A 25953-nucleotide genomic window follows, 5' to 3' on the forward strand; every position below is an offset into this window, starting at 1 on the left:
GAATCCTAAGTAGTCCTACATAACCAAAAGCTAATAATTAATACATGTCACTAACAGAATTAACTTATGTATATTTTCCCACTTCTGCTTCATCTTTTTCATTAAAAGTATTCTTTTTATTACTTATTAAATGTGTATTTTACAATATATTTCAAAAATCCAAAACACAGGGACTATATTATTATATTTGTACTCAAACTATAATAAACCTATGGGATCATATGAGTCACATTCATTTATTAAACGTGTAACTATATTATAATTATTTCAAATTTTATTAGTATAACATTCCATTGATGGACTGACAGTGTATAATTCTTCCACATTAATGATCCAGTTATAAATTAGTTTTTTCTTTTTTTTTTTACTGTTGGATTCTTCACGGGCATATGCAGGATTTCACTGTTATCCTTTGGTAAATATTTACATAGGCAAAATGCAATAGCAGTGAAGAAGATAGTGACTACTTTGCAAATACAACCTGAATTAAAAAAAAAAAAAAAAAACAACCATCAGATGTGTCAATCTATCTAGAGCAAAAATATTTGTGGAAAGAATGCTATTTACCAAAGAAATGGTAAGTATATTTAATCTCTTTAAAATATCAATTTTCTAATTATAGAATGTAATTAATGTTATAAACATATCAAGTTACTAAAGGAGATTTTTTAATGTTTACAAAAGCTTTAAAATTTCTTAAAAAGTGTGTCTTTTTTTCACAGAATGTATTAACTCTAAAGCTTAAAAATAAATTGCTGCTAACTTAAATATCAATAGGAACTGGAACCTATTTAAGCCACTTCATGCAGCTTTATTCTTTTTGAAAAAATCACCATTTTCCATATATAAACAGAAATATTACAAGCATTATATAAAAGTACTTGAGCTTAGAATGCAAAAGACCCTGAAAATTAAAGTAAAAAATATTCTAGAGCAACAACATCAATTATCTGACAATATCAATTATAGTGGTCACAAAAGATAAAGAAACATTAATGAGTCTGTCATTTATAATGACACAGTAACTTTCATACATTTATAATAGCCCAACACTGCAAACAACCAAATGAATTTTAACAAGAGAATGGATAGATTATAGTATATTCACAAAATGAAATAGTATTTGGAAATTTTTTTTAAAGGACAAACTACTGCTATAGAATAACATGGATGAATCTCCCAAAAGCATAATATTAAGCAACACAGAAAAAAAAAAAAAAAGAGTATATACTGCATTCCATTTGCATAAATTTTTAGAACAGAAAGAGCCAACATATTGTAATAGAAATCTGAAACAGGTTTATCTCTAGAGGAAGGAAATTGACTGAAAAGGGACAGGGGATAAATTTCTACAGCTTGTTTTGAGGTGCTGGTTCCACAGATGCACTCATTTATCAAAAGCCATCAAACTAAAAACCTAAGATATATGTTAACTGCATCTTCATTACATCTCAAATTTTTTTTAAAGATACATTTTTCACAAACTAAACACAGTGCGACCAGCATCTGGATCAAGAACAAAACAGCTGTCAACACCCCAGAAGCTTTCCTTCATGTTTCCTCAAAGTCACTAACCAGAATGGGTTACTTTTATTTTTGAAATATAGTTACAGCAGGTCAAAATTATGTAAGTGGAATCACAGAGTGCATACTTAGTTGTTTGATTTCTTTCTTTCAAAATTATGTTTGTATGATTAATTCATATTTTATATAGTTGTGTACCTTCTGTTTTCATTGCCATATACCATTCCATTGTTGATTTTAGCACAATTTATACATCCATTCCATTGTTTATTGACTGACTATTAAATTTTTGTGAATTCTTTCAAGTCTTTTGTCCATTTTTTCCATTATTTATCCTTTGCTTATTTTGATATATGGGAGTTCTTTATATATTTTGGACTTTGGTTCCTTTTTACACTTTACCTTCTAAACTATGGTTGTCTATTAATTATTTATTTTAACGATCAGAACTTTAAAAAGTTTACACTAAACTGCCACAAAAGCATATTCTTATTTCAGTTTCTTCTGTTTGCCCTTTCCAACTGTATTTCTCTATGTCCTTTATTATTGTTATCTCCTTTTAGTAGCTCCTTAGCAGGATCTCTAAGCAGTTCACCAGCTTTGTCCATTTTGTGCTGTGTTTGAAAATAGATAAGCATGTTACATATACATCTAAAATAAAAATTAAAAGGCTCAGTAGTGTCTTAAGAGGACTTCCTTAAGAACAAAACCTAGTTTTGTTGAATTATCTCTGAGAAATTAATTTTGACTTCTTAAATATCATTTTTTACTTTTTAATTGTTTTTTAAAATTTTACTTTACTCAATGTTCAGTGTAGACTAAGTTTGCTGGATAATTGACTTTTGAATTACAAGGCACCACTATATACTGTTCATCACAGAAGTATTTGTTACTGTTAAATATTAGAGTCTATCATTATGTTTCTTCGAATTAATGAACTCATTAAAATCACAAAACATATAAACACTTTTAAATATTTATCATACCAACATCTATACAATAAAATTTTTGAATGTTAGTAGAGATTAAGACTTCAGACATTATATAGTCCAACATCCTCATTTTACAGATGAACAAATTGAAATCAAGGAAGATATATATTTTCTAGAGTAATACAAGCATATCTAGATTTTCTCAAAACTGACCATAACACAGCTCATACCACCATAGTATCTCAATTCCTCATATCTTTATTTATTCAATAAATACTGAATACTTGCTAGGTAGGCTGTTACATCGTTAAGCAAAAGAGACTGTGAAACTCACATGTAAGTAGGGTGAGAGTATCCTGATGTTCTCTGGGGATGTGAAAAAATTTTTTTAATTGTCCAATCTTTTACTATGTAAATAGCAAGGGTTACAAGGTCAAGCAACTTGGTTGTATATGTATATGGACAAAATTACTTCCCAAATTGAAATTTTGCTAATTACCACCCTTTATTCAGGAACAACATAAAACAATTGTGTATTTAATGCAGTGACTCAAATATTCATATAAATACTTTAATACTTCAGTTTCTAAAATATTTTCTATATAATAAGGGTTCTTTAAACATTAAAATATCCATTTGTTTGTAGTTTATTATTATTGTACATTACTATAAACAACCATACATGTTTAAAACAGTTTTACTTTTCTGTAATTCTTTAACAGGTATCACTTACATATTCCTACCAATAGGTAGGCCATTTTCATCTTGTTATAGATCCAACAATTTCCTTTATCCCCACAGTATTCAGTCTCCCGAAAGATACAAGAAATATCTGCTGTCATTTTAAAAACTATTGGTCCAGGTATAGTCCCTATGAAAAATGCAATAATTATAAATGCTCCATGAAAACACTACAGGTTAGGATAAGTATGATTTTTATTCTAAAATTAAACTGATGTATTTAGCCATCATCACATTTAAATATATCATTTAAAATTATCTAAGAATTTACTTATAAGTAGGATTATTAAGAACTGGAAAAAACTGTATTTTTTTAAAAATCCTTATTTCTGTAGGTATAAAAAATTAGTTGCTTTCATATTTTTAGAATGACATACATGTAATCAGTTTATGTTTTTATGTTCTCTATGTTTTCAATCAATGAAAAGTTAGTTTTTTAATGCAATGTACATCTGTTATTTATCAAGATATTGAGAGAAATAACTAGGAATGTAAATGCTTTGGTATGTTTGTAGCAACCCTAGATTCAGAGGACCTCATATTCAGAAGAAGAGTTGTGTACTGCCTTAGGTAAATTTCTGTATACTCTCAGAGACAACATCTCCTCAGCAACAATTTCAGCTAAAAGTGAATTAGAAGTCATTTTTTAAAAAGTCACCCCAAAGACATTAGAACTGAAATCTCAGAACTAGGATATCTTTACTGACATCTAGTTTACTATAACTTCATTATGTCAGGGCCCTCATGCTTCATGACTTATGACTCCTGCCAAAGACCACTATCCAAGATCACTATCAAAGATTACCAATTCTCCCAATCTTATTGAGTGCTGGCACTCTGTTTATAATCGTTCAAGGTGAAAAACCTAAGCCTACTATTCATTTTTTTCTATTTTCCTTCATATTTTTCCAATCCATGATAAATCTTTAGGACACTAACTCTAAACATATCTTGGATATGTTGATTTCTGTGTCTCTTTCACAACCTCCAGAATCCAATTTAACATAATTCTGGTTTAGACTGGAGCAAAAACCTTTTTTTCTTTACATTTATCTTCTATAAGTATTTTTCCCTCCAGAAGCAGAGTTATCTTTTAAGCAGAAAACAGATAATATCTATCCTCTGCTTCAAATTATCTGTTGGCAAAATACTGTTAGATATAGAGGCAGTCTGTATCTAAAGTATCATCTTGTTCCACCCTCTTCCAACAAAAATGTATCAGTCTCACTAGCTTCCTTTCTCATGTTAGAAACTGTTTATGCATTAGCCGTTTCTTAGGTTCTGTCTTCCAAAACAAATCTGTCCTTATCGATCAGGCAATGATTCACATAAAAATATGCTCTCATTTTTCCTAATTAAAAGAGCCAATTTTAACCCCACATATTGATCTAGGTATAGAATTATTTCTCTGATCCCTATCCAAGCCACACTTAAATTTTTCTATGTTCTTGACTCCATTTATCATATGTCTTTCAGTCTTCAATCCAGTTTAATCTCGTTTCCTTGCCCTATCAATATTTTTAATCAACTTTTGAATCAGGGGTGCTAATACAGTCATAATGTAGATAATTTAGATTTGAAAGCTAGTTTTTGCCATTTTAAGAAAGCCTGAAGTACAGAGTGCATTACCATCTGAGAAAAACAATTTTTTTCTTTGGCTGTAAGTCCTTAAAAACATCAGAGTCTTTGGTAACGAAAATGTTGTTAGTGACTCCCCAAACATGCAAGCAGTGTTGTGGTTATGTGTTTTGTTTCAGCTTACCAAACCACTTGGACAAGATTGATGAATATACATCTAATCAAATAGACTGTCCTATCAGATCAAATATAGTATTAATGCATATTTTATATGACAGGATCGGCTTTGCGTTATGTATTGTCTTTTTACATAAATATTGTCTCCTAAATTCTGCAAAGCAGCTCCCGCATTCACTTGTGTTGTGTCAGTTTACCATTTTTATTTATTTGAAATTCTAAATATACATGTAGACACACATATCAAAAAATCAACAATTCACTGTAATAAAAGATTGCCGAAAGTCCATACCAAATATTCTCAAAAACACAAGGGCCAAACCCAAGGCCAAAGAACGTTGATTGTCAGATACAATCCTGCGAGCAAAGAGTAATGATATTATCAAAACATTGCTATTAATAACTTTAGAGAATTTGCTAGGTTACTATTATTATTTTATTATTATTATAAATTTTTTGTTATTTTTTTTACTCTTCATCAGTTAAACTAAAAATCTTTAGCCAGTTAACAGAGTTCAATCTAGGTGAATTAAAGAAGTACAATTCCTTCAATTCTTCATATCCTTCCCCTTGCCAACTGATTCCAAAGCTTCTTGCTCTTCACAAGGAGGAAACATTTATGGGCCAGACCCTCTGCCCCAGCCTCTTTTTTCCTTTGCTGAAAAAAAATTTGGGACTAACTATCACACTTACCTTTTCTCCATTTTGAGGTACACATCCACTACTTTATATTTCTCCTCTTTCCCCTGTGAGATCCACTCTACATTTCTTTACCTTTATCTCTGTCTTGAGAGACTGATCTAAATGTGCTACATCAATAGGCTCTCTTGCCTTCTGGCTTCTAATTACAGTTTGCCAATTGGGTACTCGAGAGTGAGGAAGGAGAGTGAGGTCAAGGTGTTTCTTCCCAGCTTCTCTCCCCAGAGTGAAATCCTGCTGACTAGGTCACTAGGCAAAGCAGTCCTCTCTACAGGTCTCTCTCTTTCCTACCCTTGTTTTCTTTTGGGCAAGTGGTAACAGACCAGGGATACTGCACTATATACCTTATGATTCTTATACTCCACCCACATTTTAAATAGCCACTTTCTTCAACCTTGCTTAAATTATCCTAATTTGAGAGCCCCTTCTCTTTCCTGCTGGACCTCTGTTACCCTCACTATTCAAAAGCTAAAATAAACAAAAATAATTTTCCAAATATAAAAAATGAAGCTCTCTTTATTTCCTATAGGTCAAAGCAAGTATTTGTTTTAAAAAAAATGCATAAGGGGCGCCTGGGTGGCTCAGTTGGTTGGGCGTCCGACTTCGGCTCAGGTCATGATCTCACGGTCCGTGAATTCAAGCCCCACATCGGGCTCTGTGCTGACAGCTCAGAGCCTGGAGCCTGTTTCAGATTCTGTGTCTCCCTCTCTCTGACCCTCCCCCGTTCATGCTCTGTCTCTCTCTGTCTCAAAAATAAATAAACGTTAAAAAAAATTAAAAAAAAAAAAAAAGAAATAGTGGTTAGGGACTAACCACTGATAGTCTCAGTTTGGAGACTCAATTGAAAATACAATAAAAAATAATAAACCATTGAACATTTTAGGAAGTAAAAAAATAAAAACTACATTTTATTTAAAAAAAAAACTCTTTGCTTACCATTTTTTTCCTTGTTCTAGGACTTGCACAATGAACTAATATGACCAATATTTTCATCCAAACAACTCAATATACTAAAATGTAGCATTCATACAATATTTTGTGACTATCTCACAAAAAGTAAGATAATTCCACCCATATCAACCTGGTAGAAATATTCTTTCCTCAAATGTTTACTACTAGGAAAATGAAAACAAATTAACCAATCCTCAAAAGATAAAGGTATTTTTAAATAAAAAAATAATTTATACTTCCATAGTAAGCAGATTCTTAAGGGAGGAAAAAGAAAGTGTCACATTTTAGAACTACACTTTAGTATAGGTCTTGGTATAAAGTGGAGATATTAATAATATCCCTAACTATAATTGAGTGTTCTGCTTCATTTAGCACATGTAGTTTTATTACATGGATTATCATTGCTTTCCGAAGCATATATAGAACTGACCATAATTCATAAGTAGCATTATTAAGAAGCATTTATGTATTGGGAGCGCCTCGGTAGCTCATTCGGTTGAGCTTCCGACTCGATTTCAGTTCAGGTCATGATTTCACAATCATGAGATCAAGCCCCATGTAAGCTCTGCACTGAGCTTGGAGCCTACTTGGGATTCTCTCTCTCTCTCTCTCTCTCTCTCTCTTTCAAAATAATTAAATAAATAAACTTTTAAAAAAGAAGCATTTTTGTATCTTCACTTCTGATATACAAGATAAAAAGATTAATGGTTCCCAGGATTTTCCATCAGTTAAATGAATAGCACAAAATAAATAATAGCTTTGTATTAAAAATATTTAATGAAAAATGAATGAAGCGAATGTTTTTTGTATATTGTCTAATAAGTAAGGCTATAATAGGGTGCTTAAGAATATCATGGAATAAACAAAAATTTGTTAGTACTCTTCCAAAATGTAAAAAGGCAGCTTCCACTATCTCTCATGACTTCTAAACTTATATTTCCACTCCACATCATTCTTATAAGACATCAGCTCTAGATTTAAATTCCTGTTTTGCACAAAAGCTGCTCCTTCCCCAGTGCTCTCCCATGACAAGTGGAGCTGTCATCCACCATCATGCAGTGTTCAAGTCCAAAATGTGAAAAGAGGCACCTGTGATCCCATCCTTTTTCTCATGGACCAGAGCCAATAACCAAATACTGTGATTTTTAAAAATACATTTTTTGGTTCTTTCTCTGATTTAAAATATATATATATTTAATTTCTAATTCCACCAGCCTATTCCAAGTCTATATCTTTCTCCTGAAAACAAACCAAAAAAAAAAAAAAAAATGAAATGACTTCCTAATTTATCTCCCAACAACCATCCTTATACTTTCAGCCCACTCTCCACCTAAGAGCCAAAGTGATTTTTCGTACTGTGAAACTTTGATTACTTCACTGTCTCCCGTAGGATCCTTTAACAGCTTCCCCTTGTTCTTATGATAAAACCTAGAATTGCAAAAAAACATTTACAAGAGTCAGCCTTATCACATCAGTCTTACTGGATGCCACTTCACACCTCACTTTTGCCTTCATTACCCTCCTGTTCACGACATTCTACAACACAACAATCTTACAAGCTACTTCTCCCACTCAGAATCTTCACATTTGTCCTTCCCACTGTGTGAATACTCATCCCCTATCCCTCAGGGCTCAGCTTAAATATCAGTTCTTCAGGAACACCCTCTCTGAATCCTCACGCAGAGTTAGACCAGCCTATAATTTTCTCATCGAATTTTACTGCATTTTCTTTGCAGTGTGTTTTAAAATTATAATTGAATACTTATTAGTCAAGACACATTTTTTTGGTGGAGGGCGCCTGGGTGGCTCAGTCAGTTAAGCCGCCGACTTCGGCTCAGGTCATGATCTTGCGGTTTGCGGGTTCAAGCCCCAAGTCGGGCTCTGTTGGAAAGGAAAGAATTGAAGAACTAGTTTTTCTTAATGAGCCCCTGATAGAGAGATACAGACAAGTTAGGATACTTTTCTGTTTAGACTTTACTTCACACAGCGTCAGATTTCAACAAATTTCTCCAGAAGAAAAACAATTTTGTCATTCTTAGTCCCATGTAATCACCAATAACTCTGCCAGTTTGCTTGCCCCAGGGGTGACCCTCTACCTGGACCTAGTCCAGACTGTCAGGATCTAGCCTTCATCAAGAATTGGCCAAGAATCTCAGGGACAGCTTTAGATCTCCAATTCACCTCTAAAAACTTCTGCTCTCTCTGGAATTTTAATCCCTCTAGTCCTCTGCCTTTAAATATATTATTTTTATCATGTAACCCATCTTTTCTTGTTGCCCTCTGTAGGCCCATTGGCTTACTACAAACCCCATCCTACCCCTCTTTCTTGACTCTAATTATCACTCATTTGACAACGATTTCACAATTTATGTCTTTGACTTTGAATCTTATTGTATTTTTAAAATTAAACTTTATTTGTTGAATTTGTAGTATAATTACATGCTTTGGAAAGCAAAACAATATAAAGAGAATATGCTGAAGAAACCTGCTTGCTTCCACCCTTGCTGTCATCTACCTCTATTTCTACCCCCTCCTTTTGGTTTGGTTACCTTTAGGTTACGATTTTAATTACATTCTTTTTTATACCTAGTGTTCTTTTATGCAAATACAAATAAGTGTAAATGCATATCTCTATATTTATTTCTTCCTTCACAGGAAGTAGCATACAATATTCACTGTTCTTTTTTCATGTAACAATATATTAAGATCCTTTCCTACATGAATATAGAGCTCCACCCTATTAATTTTTTTAGTTGCATTATATTTCATGTGCAAAAATGCAATCATTTATTCAACCAGTCTGTTGCTCCTTCACACTTAGATTTTTCCCACTGTTTTGTTTCATATATATATATACACATACACACACATACACATACACCCATGTATATTATATATCATATCATATATATATATATATATATGAAATAGAAACATATACATATGTGATATAGATAAACTTACAGATGTAAATGTATCTGTTTACAGGATGTTCACAATAAGGATTTCAAGAAGTATAAGTGCTGGCATAAAGGATAAGCACATCTGCAAATTTTTTAGGTATTAAAGATCCCCTTTCACAGGAGATGTACTATTTTGTGCTCTTTCAAGCAATATTATGAAGGTACTTGTTTCTACATGGCCACATAAACAGATTCTATAATCAAAGTTTTATTCCTGTCACCTAGATAAATAAGAAATACTATCACATTAAAATTTTAATTTCTATGTCACTTATTATGGGTATGGCTGAACATTCCTTCACGTTTGCATTTTTGCTTTCTCTTTGATGCTTTTCCACTTTTCTACAGAGTTGTTAATCATAAGAGAGCTTTACTTATTAGAGGGATTAATCTTTTTATATAAGAGTTGCTTATACTTATTGTTGCTTGAATTTTGACTTTGGTTATTATTTTTAATTTTATGGAGTACCTTTTTTCAGTCTTTCCCATTTTTAGATTTTGAGTCATAGTTGGAAATGCCTTGTTCGTTTCTTTTCTTTTCTTTTCTTTTTTAACGTTTATTTATTATTGAGAGACAGAGAGACACAGAGCGTGAGCAGGGGAAGGGTAGAGAGAGGCGGAGACACAGAATCCGAAGTAGGCTCCAGGCTCTGAGCTGTCAGCACAGAGCCCGACACGGGGCTCGAACTCACAAACTGCAAGATCATGACCTGAGCAGAAGTCGGTCACTTAACCAACTGAGCCACCCAGGCACCCCAATACCTTGCTCTTTTAAAGATAATAGTGAAATAAGTCCATTTTTTTTCTTTTTTTTTTTTTTTAAAGAGATAAGCTCTAAATTTTTTTTATGTTTATTCATTTTTGAAAGACAGAGACAGAGCACAAGCAGGGGTGAGGCAGAAAGAGAGGGGGACACAGAATCTGAAGCAGGCTCCAGGCTCTGAGCTGTCAGTGCACAGCCCAACGTGGGGCTTGAACTCACAAACCTTGAGATCATGACCTGAGCTGAAGTCAGACGCTCAACCAAATGAGCCACCCAGGCACCCAGAGTCAATTTTTTTTTCTAGCACTTGTATTGCTTAGCACTTTTTTTTTTTTTTAATCTTTGTTCCATTTTAGGTTTCTCTGGTGTGTTTATACTCTGGATATTTTTTTCCCCCTGAAGACAATCTCATTATACTCAAACAAATCTCTTTTTCTTTCCCCCTTCTTTCTTTTTTACTTTCTTTCTTTCTCTTTCTTTCTTTTCTTTTTTTATTATTTTTTTAATGCTTATTTATTTATGAGAGAGAGAGACACAGAGTGCAAGCAGGAGAGGGGCAAAGAGTGAAACACAGAATCCAAAGCAGACTCCAGGCTCTGAGCTGTCAGCACAGAGCCCGACGCGGGGCTCAAACCCACCAACTGTGAGATCATGACCTGAGCTGAAGTCGGACACTTAACTGACTGAGCCACCCAGGCACCCCTCTTTCTTTTTTTTTTTTTTTTTTTTTGCAAGAAAGAGAAAGAGAGAGAGAGCATAAGCTGGGAGTTGGGGGAGACACAGAGAGAGAGAGAGAATCTTAAGCCCATTCCACACCCGGCGCAGAGCCCAACATGGGCATGTGGGGCTCAGTACCATGACCCTGGGACCATGATGTGAGCCAAACTCAAGAGTCAGATGCTAAACCAACTAAGCCACCCAGGTGCCCCACTCAAACCACTTTCTAAAAGATGAATCTTTGATTCACTTCTTTAAGATCTCACTTTCATTTTACATTAAATCCCCATACAATTTGAGATCTATTTCTAGACTTACTGTCATTCTGTTCATAAATCAATACTATATTGTTTTCATAATTAAAATTTTATGGTACATTTTAGCTTATGAGACTAAAGCTCCATTATTGTGCTCCTTTGTTTAAGATTCCCAAGCTATTCTTGCTTGTTATTTTTCCCTAAGAGATCTAAAATCAGATTTTAAAGTCCAATAATTCTATTCTATTAATTATTACATTAAAATTATCAGTTAACTCAAAAAGAACTAATATATTGGTGATGTTAGGTCTTCTATCCGTATATTGAATACATCTTCCCCAACTGTTAAGTCAGTCTATTTTTGTAATATTCATATGTGTGTGTATGTACATGTGTGTGTTTCATTTTTTTTTTACTTTTTATTTTGAAATTATTTATTTCTGAAGCTGACAGGTAGTTATAAAAGTAGTACAAAGTACCATGTGTTCCTTTACCCAGCATCCCCCAGTGATGAAAGCTTATGTAACTATTATATAATATTAAAACCAGGAAAACAACATGCACTTATTTATGTTAATCAGACTAAAGACCTTAGTCTGTTTTCATTTTCCAGTTAATGTAGGTTAAAAAATTAATTTTAACTGAATTTGTGTGTGTGTGTGTGTGTGTGTGTGTGTGTGTGTCTGTGTATGTGCATGAGTGCATGTAGCTCTAAGTGTGTGTTATTTTTTTATATACTGGAGCTTACTGAATTTTTATCTAAATATATTGGCTATTATTTCTAATACAATATAAAAAAGAACTGGTAATATTGTTCTTGGAAGTTTTATTGTAACTGGAAGACAAACACTAGCATTCAACTCTCACCAAGAATGAAGGATCCTATGTTTAACATATGTTTCTTTCACTCAGGATTTCTTAATAGACTATACCTTAGGATAAAAGCAATCTGGATATTGATAAGGACTTTAAGAGACTTAAACCCAACCTCAAACCAACTAAATTCCTGTTTGGATTACAGGGAACTGTTCCAATTCTGTGTGTTTAAATAAAGCTATTGTTAAAAAAAAATGGGAGTTATTAATGTCTCTAGCCTCTATTGTTCTTAGTACACAAAATTCCATACATTATTAAAAATAATTACAGAATTATAAAAGACAGGGCCAAGAGAAAAAAATACAATATAATAGTTTTACAGAATATTCAGATACTAGGTACCTAACAGAGATTTTAAATTTGGGGAATTAATATACCCAAGAATATAAACGATAAGACAGAGAATTTTTTCAGAGAATTAGAATCTTGAAAGGAAATGAAATTCTATAACTGAAAAATACACTGATTAGAATTAAGAATTCAATAGGTGACTTTCATAGCTCATTAAACACAGATGAAGATATAATTAGTAAACTAGAGTGTAGGTAACTGGAAAAGCAGGTAGAGATAGGATTAATACATCGGAAATTAGAAAAGTGAAAAAACTTAGTCTGAAGCACAAAACATAAAAACAAATAAAAATAGAATGCAAAAGATAGTAAGAGACACATGGACACAGTAAAAGGTTTATGATATGTATAATTAATATTCCAAAGGTGAATAGAGAAAGAATGGAGCAAAAGGAATATTTGAAGAAACAATATGTAAGAATTCTCCTAAATCAATGAAAGTGGGTATGGTAGATAATCACCCAAAATGGTGGTCATCAATTCCTTTTTTTTTTGTTTTTGTTTTTTCTGTATACATGCTAGTTGTACGTGACATCAAAAAGCGGAACCTAATGATCTTCTTCCTGAAACATAATGATTTTGTTAGCAAAAAGAATGCAGAAAAGTAACATTCTTGGACTTCTAGCCTAGGTCAAATAAAGTCTTGTTGCTTATGCCTTACAGCTTATGCTTGGGTCCCTTGGAACACTAAAGCTGGGGACACCCCCTTTTGGAACTATAATACTTTGTTAGCAGAAGTACAAGTCACATAAGTAAGCTACTTGTGGTCAATCAGCCCCAGTTAGGCTCCCACCAAAAGTTAGCCTGAATTGTCAGCTGTCTTGGAAATCCAGTCCAGTCATGCTATCAGATGAGTAAGTGTCATGTGGCATCTGACCACAAGCTCATGAGAAACCCCAATCAAGAACTACCTTATTGAGTCCAGTCAACTCACAGTCATGAAGATAATGTGGTGCTGGTAAGTAATAAATTGGGGATGGTTTCTTGCTGCTATGGGTTGAATTGTGTCCCTCCAAAATTTATATGCTGAAATCCTAACCTCAAGTACCTCAGAATGCCATCATATTGGAGACAGGGTTGTAGAGAGGTAATCAAACTAAAATGAGATCAGTTGGGTGGGCCTAATCCCATATGAGAGTGTCTTTATTAGAAGAGAAAATATGGACACTGACATGTGCACCGACATGAAATATGGACTGTAACAATGTAAAGACTGGACTAAAAATGGCCATCTACAAGCCAAGGAGATCTGGAACAGATCCTTCTCTCACAGCCCTCAGGAGAGCTGCCCACACACTGATTGCAGATTTCTAGCCTCCAGAGCTGTGAGAAAATAAACAGCTACTGTTTAAGTTACCCATTCTGTGATACCTTTCTATGGCCGCCTAGCAAATAAATACACTTACCATCATAATAGATAAGTGGAAAAGACAATAAGCCTGTCTTTCAAAGCCGTAAGAAAATTTTAAATCTCCATGCAGCATAAACATAAACAAAATCATACTAAGGAATATCATATTAAAATTGCTGACAACCAAGGACAAGGAAAAAATGTTAAGAGCATCTAGAGAAAAGGCATATTACATTCAAAGGAATAGTAATAAAATGTTCTCATAGAAGTCAGAAAGAAAGTTAAATATTTCTCTTTAAAGTACTAAAATTACCACCAACTTGAAATTCCATAGTCAAAATATAATTTTACAATAAAGGTGATTTAAAGACTTTCTAAAGAAGTTTATTTTGAGACAGAGAGAGAGAAAGCATGCATGCGAGTGGAGGAGGGGCAGAAACAGAGGGAGAGAGAGAATCCCAAGCAGGCTCTGCGCTGTCAGCACACAGCCAGAACTGAGGCTCGATCTTACAAACCCGAGATCATGACCTGAGTGGAAATGAAGAGTCTGATGCTTAACTGACTGAGTCAGCCAGGAACCCCGAGACATTTTTAAACAAATAAAAAAATGAACAAAATTCATTTCCACCAGACCCACAGTAAAAGAATTTTTTCTGGAAGAAATAAATGATCTCTGAAGAAAGCACAAAAATGTCGGAAAAAATAAAGATTCTGGTTAATATGATATTAAACATACATACAGTTTCACTCTTAGGTTATAAAATTTATGTAGCATCAAAATACATGACAACAATAATAAAAGGTTGGAAGAGAGTTAATGGAGTTAAAATATTCTTAGATCCTTGAATTATCCAGAAAGTGGGAAAAGCACTAATTTAATTTGACTCTAATGAACTATATATACTTTAATAATGTCTTGACTACCACAAGAAGAATAAAATAATGCAAAATTAGCAAAATAATAAAGGGAAAATAATGAAAACTAAAATAACTTAATTCAAAAGAAGTAAAAGAACGAGTAGAAAATATTTTGAAACATACACTAAAATGAGAGAAAAATCCAAATGTACCAGCAGTTATTTTTAATTTAATACTCTATATACTCTAGTTTGAAAACTAAGTGGTTAGACTGGATTTTTTTAAGTCAACTGTATACTACTTACTAGATATACCTTAAATATATATGGTCAGAGAAAGATCAAAAGTAATAGAATGGAACAGTATATATTATGCTAATAAGAATATAGTTGATAAAGCAATATTAATGTCATAAAAAGTAATTTTAAGACAAAAAGTTATTAGAGATAAAAAGGAATATTTCAAGGGATAAAGGGGTCAATAAAGCAAGAAGTTGTAGCAATTCTAAGTTTGTTTTCAACTAATAAAAGCCTCAAAATGTATATAGCAAAAATGACAGAAATAATGGACAAATGCACCATAATAATAAGTCCAAAGAAATTTCAAGGAAAAAAACATAAAAATATGTTCTCTGAACACAGTGGATTCGAACTAAAAATAATAGAATATTAATTATATTCATGTCTATGTAAATATATGTAACAAAATATAACAAAAAAATTTCCAAATATTTAGAAATTAAACTATACACTTCTAATTTTTATTTATTTTTGAGAGGGAGACAGAGCACGATTGGGGGAAGGGTAGAGACAGAGACGGAGACACGGAATCTGAAATAGGCTCCAGGCTCTGAGCTGTCAGCACAGAGCCTGACGCAGGGCTCGAACTCATGGGCTGTGACATCATGACCTGAGGTGTAGTCAGATGCTTAACCAACTGAGCCACCCAGGCGCCCCTAAACTATACACCTCTAAATAACATGTGGTTAAAATTGTAAAAAATACATTGAGAGGCATATTTGAATTGAAAGGATGAGAAAAATACATGTTAAGACTTTTGGAATGCAGCTATATTCATATTTGGATAGAAAAGGAACATATACAAATATACAGAAGATATATGTGAATAAAATAAAAACATAATAAACATAAAAGTAAAATGATAGGAATTATAAAGATAAATGCAAAAAGGTTTGTTTCTTTCTCCCTCTCTCTCTCTTCCTCTCTCTCTCTCTCTCTCTCTCTCTCTCTCTCTCACACACACACACACACACACATACACACACACACAAACATTCCATTTAAAATCTCATGAAGAAATTCCCATCCCCAGTGACAACACAAGTGATTTCTTCCAAATATTTAATTAAATATATATATTATTAATTAAATATATAAATGTATGTATATATGTATATATACGTATATATATATGTACATATATATATACGTATATATATATATATCTACACCCTCATAAAATAGTCCAGATACAAAGAAAAAAGGAAATATCTCCCAACTCATTTCATGAGACCAGAACATTAAGGCCAAAACCTAACGAGCACATTAATAAAAAGGGAAAAATTATAAGGCAACCTTAGTCATGAATACAGATGCAAAAACACTAAACAAAATATTAGCAAATTTAACACTGGGGACGTCTGGGTGGCTGGGTTGGTTAAGTGACTGACTCTTGATTTCGGCTCAGGTCATAATCTCAGGTTTGGTGAAATTGAATGCTGACAGCACTGAGCCTGCTTGGGATTCTCTCTCTCCCTCTCTCTGCCCCTCCCCCATGAGTGCACTCTCTCTCGCTCAAATAAATGAATACATGAATAAATGAATGAATGCATGAATGAATGAATGAATGAATAAGTGTAATTTGGTATAAGGATACGTAAATAAACCAGTGGAACAGAACAGAGTACAGAAATAGATCCACATATATAGTCTGTTGGTACACTGCTGCAGGGAAAAGATAGCCTTTAAAAAAAAATGTTTATTTTTGAGAGAGAGCGGAAGAGCATGAGTGGGAGAGAGGCAGAGCAAGAAGGGGACAGAGGATCTGAAACCTGTGATGACAGCAGAGAGCCTGATGCAGGGCTTGAATGAACCATGAGATCATGACTGAGCCACCCAGGTGCCCCAGGAAAGGACAGCCTTTAAGTAAAAAATTATTTCCAGCTGAATTACTGATTTTATAATTTTTATTAAAATAACATAGGAAATGTCCTCATAATTTGGTTAGGGAAATATTTCCTAAACAGGACATTAAAATCAAAAATTTGTGGGGCGCCTGGATGACTCTGTTGGTTAAGCATGGATGTTGGCTCAGGTCATGATATCATGGTTCATAGGTTCAGGCCCCATATCAGGCTCTGCGCTGACAGTGTGGACTGACAGTGCCTGCCTGGGATTCTCTCTCTTCTCTTCTCTGCCCCTGCCCCCCCTCTTTCTCAAAATAAATAATAAATAAACTTTAAAAAAATAAAAATAAATAAATTAAATAAAAAAATTTTTCACTCAAAAGATGACATCATTGTTGAGAAGGCAAGGCACTGAGTTGGAAAAGATATTTGTTATGAATATATATGATAAGCGACCCCCAACTTGGGGTATAGATACTGTATAGGAAGAAACCCTGTAAATCAGTAATGATTTAACTCAATTTAAAAATAGACAAACAAATCAAACTGACATTTAACAAAATTACATATTCATATGGCTAATAAGTAAAGGAAAATATATTCAATAATATCAGTCCTCTGAATAAGGAAATTAAAATCACAATATTAACACACACACCCATCAAAATTGCTCAACTTGAAAACAATCACAGACTGCTAGAAGAATGGATTTGTGCAAATACTTTTAAAATTTGTTAAAAAGCCCAATATATGTAAACACTATGACTTAGCATTTCTATTGTTTATATATGAACTCAATAGAAATCTGTTCATATGTTTCCCAAAAGACAAATAGAAAAATGGTCATAGAAACAGCAATCATAGGGGTGCCTGGGTGGCTCAGTTGGTTAGGCGACCAACTTCCGCTCAGGTCATGATCTAACAGTTTATGAGTTCGAGCCCCATGTCAGGCTCTGAGTCTGTGCTGACAGCTCAGAGCCTGGAGGCTACTTCGGATTGTGTGTCTCCCCTCTCTCTACCCCTCCCTGCTCACGCTCTGTGTCTCTCTGTCTCGCAATAATCAATAAATGTTAAAAAAAAAAAAAGAAAAAAAAAAGAAAAAGAAAAGAAATAGCAATCATAACAGCCCTGCACTGGAAACATTAACTAAAGAACAAATGGACAAATTTTAGTATACTCATACTATGGACTACTATAAAACTATGCTATACAATATGGTAACCATTAGCCATATGTGCCTACTTAAATTTAAGTCAATTAAAACCAAATAAAATTTAAAATTCAGTGCCTCATTCATACTTAACTGCATTTCAAATGCTCAATACGCACATGTGGCTAGAAACTACTATTTTGGACAACAGATATACAAAACATTTCATTATTTTAGAAAATACGATTGGACAGCACTGCTATAGGGCAATGAAAATGAATTTATTTTATATGCAACAATGACTCTTACTAACATATTGTTGAGTAACACAATACAGACACAAATGACTACATGCTATCATCTCCTATATGCATAAAGTTCCAACAGAACAAACTAACCTATTCAGGATAGAAGTCAGGATAGTGGTAACCTTAAGTGATGAAGGGGTTGGTGACAAGAAAGGAGTTAGTGGAAGGACTTTTGGAATACTTATAATTATTGATTTCTTGAACTGGACTGTGGTTACATTGGTGGTGGTTACTTTGTAAAATTTCCATCAGACTGTATACCTGTGATCTGTGCACTCTTTTGAATATATTATGCTTCATTATAATGTCTATTAAGATGATTTCCCTTGACTCCCCATTTATTATCTATTAGGTATCCAAGATGCTTGTCCTTCTTTTGACCCATTTTCTTTCCCCAATTTTTGTTAGTGGTATAATTTCTACTTTATCAAAGCATAATATATTGCATTCTATTTTGTTACCTTTATGCTCGGATTAGTATATGTCTTAGTTCTAGCATAAATTAATTACACTTAAAAAATATATTAGCTAAATATAAGTAGTTAAATCTGTTTGTTTTAACTTATCCAACGCTCACCAACGGACCTATTATCAAAGTTTTCCTAATCATGTATCTTGGCTAATTATAACTTGTCTTGCTTTCATTTCTTAAGAAGTATCTCTTAACAACATTTCCCAGTTCTGCCATATCAAAGCTGTTTATAATTGTAGGGCAGTTTGTTGATGACAAAATAATTAGTTCACATTTTCTTTCCTCAGTGATCTTTTAAGTGTTTCTAGTTTTCTAGAGCTGAATGCTGCTGGGGACAAATGTGGTGCCAAACTTGTTTGCTTTCTTCTTTTTTTTTTTTTTTTTTTTATGACAGAAGGACTATTTCTTCACCTTTAAATATAACAGTTTTAATACACTGTATCTCAATGTTTATTGGTTTGGGTAAATTTCCCTAGTTTTACTTGATGTGTCATTCTAAAATGTAAACACAAATCTTTTTTATTTCAGTCTTTATTCATTATTATTATTGCTTATTATTCCAGCATTTACTAAATATCGTATTTCAGTGAAGTTTAACTAAAAATTTAAATATTTATTGTTGGATTGTTTTGGTTTTCTTCTTTAGAAACTTCAATTATCCCTATGTCAGATCTTCCTTTCCTCTTATTTTTGTCCCTTTTATCTAATGCTTTTCTCTTATTTTTATTCTATATTCTTCATCCCCCCTCATTTCTATGCTCCACATTGGTTTCTATGCTGTCTTTTCTTCCCTGTTTGCTTCTAATTTAGTTTTCATTTCTAAGTTTTTTCCTTTTAATTTTGTTCCTGAGTTCTGTCAGCTTGCATTCCATAGCTTCCTTCTTCTAGCTATTTTTCTCATTTTGTGGCCATAATTGTTCATTTTTTTAGCCTAAATTTACATATAACTACATTTATATTTTTATCTGATTCATGAACAATTTTCTACTGAGTTTCATTGTGTGCAGTAATGCTTAATAAGTTTCGTTTCTTTTACTATAGTTATTTTGTACGTAGGCAGAACTTTTTTCTTTTCCATTTATTCATATTTTAATGAGGTGAGTTGTCTTAAATTAGAGGCAGGTTGTGAGAATGGAACTTAAGCCAGGGTTTCCAAGCTTCAAAACTGAAGTTATCTCCTCTGTGACATAGGGGAGGACTTAAGAATGATTCCTATGTATCGTTCCACCTCTTCTACCTCTCCAAATATGGCCTGCTTCAAAAGAACATCTACAATCAATGTACTTCTGAGATCTCTTCACTTTTCTTGCTTTCCAAGGTGATGTATTCATTTATAGAAGTAATATTTTGCTGGCACTTTTTTGAGATCTGCTATGTCTAGACCACCTGGGCATTTTCCAAGCCTTTTCTCTCATTATTTCCAGAGAGTGTCTACCTTAATTTATCTACCTAGGTTGTGCTCCCAAAACTTCCATTCTAAGGTGGGGCCTTCTCCTTCTGAGCAGAAATAAATGCCAGAGATCAGATCTGTCAATATTGAGATCCTCCCCACATTTCACATCCTTTTGAATCTACAAGTTGGCTTCTAGTTCTGCTTCAATTTTGGCAATACTCACACGCAATTTCAACTTTGTGATTTTTTTTTTTTACCAATTTCATTATTTACAGAAACTATAGTGTGTGCACACATGTGCACACATACATGTGTGTTTTATTTTCCCTATAGCTCTATATAATTACTTACTAGAATAAGTGATAAGACTGAGAACTAAATTTTTGGACTATTACTATCATCTGTCTCATCTCAGTGCTGGAAATTTTTACCTGGATGTTTCACATGATCTTTACGTAAGGCATGTTTAACATTGTACAGATTATATTCAGTCTAAGCATTCTCTGCTTGAATTTCTCATCTCAGTTAATGGATTGTCATTCATTTAGTTCCCTAGACTGGAAATCTGCACATAATTAATTTTTTAAATATTTTATATGAGGAACATCAAAGTAATAATCTTGCGCTTTTATCCAAACTAAATATTTCTCAAAGATATTCTATCACTTCTAACTTTAAATACCACTACTAAATTTGAAAACTGTATCCCAACTACTTTCCTTTTTCTTGTTTCCCCCCTCAGCTTTGTCTTTTATACCATCTTCAAAGTATTCTATCTAAAATACATAGTTGATCACTTTTACTTATGAGGTTTATTTTTTTCAATGGCCTCCAGCTGCAAAATAGATAACATCATTCATGTTAATATGGCAAAGAAAGCCTTCCATGATCTCACCTTTATGGAGCCCAAATCTCCCTGTCCCTTTACCATCATGCTACTTCTGTCATAACAAATTCCTTGTCAAGATACTTCACACATTTTTGCCTCTACTTTCACGGCTCAGTTTTCCTGTTAAGAACTTTTCCGTAATTGGCAGGCATTATGACAAATCGCTTATTCATAGCTCAGTTAAAGTACTGTATCTTCTATAAGCATTTCCAAATCATCATAGACAAAAATTACCATTTCATCCACCTTTTCCTGGGTCAGTCTGTCTAAGTTTTAATCAAGACACCTCTAAATATCCACTGTACATCTTCTTTTTTAAATTTTTTTTTCAACGTTTCTTATTTATTTTTGGGACAGAGAGAGACAGAGCGTGAACGGGGGAGGGGCAGAGAGAGAGGGAGACACAGAATCGGAAACAGGCTCCAGGCTCCGAGCCATCAGCCCAGAGCCTGACGCGGGGCTCGAACTCACGGACCGCGAGATCGTGACCTGGCTGAAGTCCGACGCTTAACCGACTGCGCCACCCAGGCGCCCCTCCACTGTACATCTTCTTTTCGGTTCTCTCCCTACAATACTCTAAGAAACTTGAAGGCAAGGTATATATCTTATTGGTCCCTGTAATTTTACTCCAGACACAGATGAATGGTTATAAAAGCTGCTTCACTGGATTTATAAGTCCAACTTTTGACTCTCACCTAAATTGCAAGTTAATTAAAAGCAGAAACCACATGTCCCCAAGTTCTCAGATTTTTTTTTTTGCATATATTTATTCATGTTTTCTAGCCTGCTTTCCTAGGGAACAACAGATCGCTCCTCATGACCTAGAGTTTATGTTAGCCTTTTGAAAAAAATTGAAAATAGTGACCAATTATTTTGCTACATGATAAAAAGAAATATTACATGTATTTCACATATTCAGAAAAAATACATTTCAAATGTTGCTTTAATTTAGGATAAATTTGTGTACTGAAATTCTACAATTTTTTAAGTTATTACGCTCCTTTGCTAATGACACTGATGTTTTCTCATAGTCAAATTGGCTAATATAGAAGCAAACACTCAATAAATACCTTAACTAATGAATCAACATTATAATCACATTTGTGTTAAAATTAAGATTTATCCTCTATTCATGAAATTTCCAGGTGTCTTAAATTAAGTAAAAAATTTAGTTTTATATTAAACTTAAGCTAAATGTGATATCTATATGCTTTAAGCAAAAAAAAATTAGATAAAAGAGAAAATTAATATACACATGAATTTTGACAACGTAACAATTTTCCTATATATGAATTTACCATATTGTAAGTTAAATTTAATTAATTAAAACTAAATGTGATAGCCACAAACTTTAAGCAAATAATTAGTTAAAACAGAAATAAATATATAAATTTTGACAATATAATCAATTTCCCCTCTCACAGTTGCCACTTTGAAACAAAAAAGTGACTCATTTATAACAATATTCTAAAATATTCTTAAAATTGTGTTTCTCATAAATTAAATGAACAATGATTTTGAATTATATACATACCGAAGGATGGCCAGGGTGTTTGGTACACCAGAAAAAACAGAAAATAAAATCGTAGAAAAGATAAAAGCAATGAACAAAGGTAATTTATAGCACTTTGCATCACATGTCCCAGGTCTAGCGTCAATAAAATCACCTTGGTCATCTGCAGTTGTTAACCCTTCTTGAATGCAAGAACAATTGTAGTATGCCTATGAAAATTAAAACAAGAAACCATCTTCTAGAAATATAGTCATAATGCAACAACTTCTATCATTATAAAATAAAATCAATAACTTCAGGTACAGTAGCTAGTTTTATTAGTCAATATTCTTACATTAAATCTGCCATTCATTATTTAGAAATGAAATATTAATGATACATTCTAGGTATTTTATGTAACAAAAATGTGTGTGTGTGTTTAACTAGAGTTATTTAGGATAAATTCTATTAATCTAAAAAAATTCAGCAAAAATATTCACATTCACAGAAAAGTAAGGAGACAAATGTGGCTGGAGCAGAATAAGCATGAAAGAAACTAAGAAAATAAAATCAAAGTAGCAGGGGGAAAAGCACATTATACAGAAACCGGTAAAAAACTGCAAGAATAATTTAAGAACTTTGGTTTTTATTCTTAGTAATGTAAAAACAGTGGAGGGATATATGTATAAATGATATATTTTAAAAAGATCACTCTGACAGCTATACCAGACTATGAAGGGAAAGATGAAAGCAGAGAAAACAGTTAAAAAGCTATTGAAATGAGATGCGAGACAATGGTAACAGAGAAAATGATGAAGCTAGTCAGATCCAGTATTTAGTCTGAAAGTAGATTTGAAAGGATTTGCTTAAGGGTCTTAGGGAAAGAATGGTGACCAGAAGGAGAGTCATATAGAGAGGGAAGAGAGAAATTAAGACCTTCAGTCAAGGGATGCAGTCAGTCCATGGTTCAGAAAGTGAACCAAGAAAGTAAGCACAATGCTTTCACTTTTTCCCCCATTTTTCTGCTTTTCTACTTGGACTTTTTATTATCTTAATCCACTCAGAAGGCAAGGAAGGTCTTGTCTTATAGTTCAGCTTTCTTGAATAATGAGGAAAGTAGAGAAGAGTGACAAGTGGACCTGGAGGTCAGACAAAAGATGTCCAGCACAATAAGTGGTTGCAGACAATAGAAGCTAGGCTGACCAAGGGAAAACTGAAAACATGAAGAAGGTTAAGTGAACAAATGGTAGAATCACAAGATATTAGGCTCCAGAAGGGTTGAAAGACTCTGGAATATAAGGTAACATTTAAGAATAAACATTTTTAAAGGGTGTACAATATTTTTTATATTAATATTCAATAAAAAACTGAAGATATATTATTAAATCATACACTAGTGAAAACCTGACTACAAAAAACTGAAGTTGGCCAGGTATGCTAATATGGTAAAGTAATCTGTGTATAACAGGAAAAGGCATTATTATTATGTAAGTGCATAAATAGTAAAGGATCTTACTGCCTACTAAATGAGGTGGTATAATGCCCATGGGTCAGGATATATATACCTCTCTGTTGTCTTCTCCCCCTCAGAAAGACCAGCCAGAAACATGTGAAAAAAGTTTTTAAATCCCACATCCCTACTTTGGTGCAACTTAAAAGGGAGAGACTTAAGTTATAGTGCATTATTTAGCTAAAAGCAGATTTATGCAACTTAGGACAAAAGAAAATTAATGTGGAGTCAAGCAAGTAGCAGAGTAGCCAACTCTGTCTGGTTGGTAGAAGGTCTAGGGAAATAAGGAATTCTGATTGTTATGGACCAAATATGAGCAAACAGGGAAATTTTAAAATGAGTCCTGATACATGTAAACAGCAAAAGACAAACAAGAATACATATATTCAGTTGTTAGTCATTTGTATTGCTACCATGTAAGTATTCTCTTTTACCTTTCTAGAAAGTATGATATGTTTAAAAAGGTCTTGTATGTATGCTAATCATCGATTAAATGGACTGATTTTCATGTCTGAGTCAATGTGGAACAGATATAGAAACAGCAAGAAGGTGTAGTGTAGACATTTTTAATTCTTCAGGAGAAGAAAAAACCAAGTGAAAGGTGACCAGAAAGATAGCATTGGTCAACCCAAAGCTGTAAGAAAGACTATGGGTCAAGATTTTGGTGTGAATGGGTATTGCTGATAGATGGGACAGAACTACAATAAATGACATAAGTAGAAGACAAAATATTCTCTTAAACCATTGCTTTCAACTTTACTACTGCAAGAGGCAATGACAGTCACCTACTTCTTTAAAACTATAAAATTGGGATGATGTAATACATGGAGACATTTTTTTATTCAAGTGTAATTAACATACAGTGCTATTAGTTTCAGGTGTACAATATGATTCAACAATTCTATACATTACTTATCACAATAAGTATACTCCATCTCCTTCACCTATTTCACCTGTCCCCCACCAATTCCCTTTTAATAACCACCAGTTTGTCATCTATAGTTAAGAGTTTATTTTTTTGTCCTTTTTCTTGCCTGCTTTGTTTCTTAAATTCTACATATGAATGAAATCATATGGCATTTGTCTTTCTCTGACTGATGTTTCACTTAGCATTATACCCTCTAGATCCTCCATATTGTTGTAAATAGCAAGATTTCATTCTTTTTTATGGCTAATATTACATTGTATATGGGTGTGTGTGTGTGTGTGTGTGTGTGTGTGTGTATGGATATCTCACTCCATTTTGTGTATATACATCTATACACACACACACACACACACCCCACATCTTTTTAATCCATTTATCTATGGATGGATATTTGTGTTGCTTCCATATCTTAGCGACTGTAAATAATGCTGCAATAAACACAGTGGTACATATACTTTTTCCAATTAGTGTTTTCATTTTCTTTGCGTAAATACCCAGTAGTAAAATTACTGGATCATATGGTAATTCTATGTTTAATTTTTTGAGATATCTTCATTCCGTTTTCCACAATCGCTGCACCAAGTTACATTCCCACCAAAAGTATATGAAGGATCCTTTTATTCCACATACTTGCCAATATTTGTTATTTTTTGTGTTTCTTGTTTTAGTCATTCTGACAGGTATGAGGTGATATACCTCATATTGTGGTGGTGATTTGCAACTCCCTGATCATGAGTGATGCTGGTTGAGATATATTGTCGTTTTTGATTTGCAACTCCCTGATCATGAGTGATGCTGATTATCTTTTCATGTCATTTATACGTCTTTAAAAAAAATGTCTATTCATATTCTTCTCTGCCCAAATTTAATCAGACTGGTGTTTTTTTGTGTGTGTTTTTGTTTGTTTTTTAGTGTTGTGTAAGTTCTT

General features: G+C 33.2%; 1 protein-coding gene across 4 annotated transcripts in view; it reads right to left on the minus strand.

Moving 5' to 3' along the window:
* Positions 1–220: 220 nt before the first annotated feature.
* Positions 221–25953, minus strand: part of SLCO6A1 (solute carrier organic anion transporter family member 6A1) — a 93950-nt gene continuing 68217 nt past the window's right edge. For 2 of the 4 annotated variants that reach the window (XM_042944513.1, XM_042944511.1), the window contains exons 10-14: positions 22630–22817; positions 7959–8030; positions 5245–5309; positions 3190–3327; positions 221–481 (exon numbers count right to left, since the gene is read on the minus strand). In XM_042944513.1, coding sequence (XP_042800447.1) covers positions 345–481; positions 3190–3327; positions 5245–5309; positions 7959–8030; positions 22630–22817 — 600 coding nt within the window. In that variant the 3' untranslated portion in view covers positions 221–344. Of the gene's footprint in view, positions 482–3189; positions 3328–5244; positions 5310–7958; positions 8031–22629; positions 22818–25953 lie in introns of those variants that run through there. The other 2 variants (XM_042944512.1, XM_042944514.1) reach the window with 2 other exon arrangements.

Source organism: Panthera leo, chromosome A1 (genome assembly GCF_018350215.1).
Source record: "Panthera leo isolate Ple1 chromosome A1, P.leo_Ple1_pat1.1, whole genome shotgun sequence".
NCBI classification, from domain to species: domain Eukaryota; kingdom Metazoa; phylum Chordata; class Mammalia; order Carnivora; family Felidae; genus Panthera; species Panthera leo.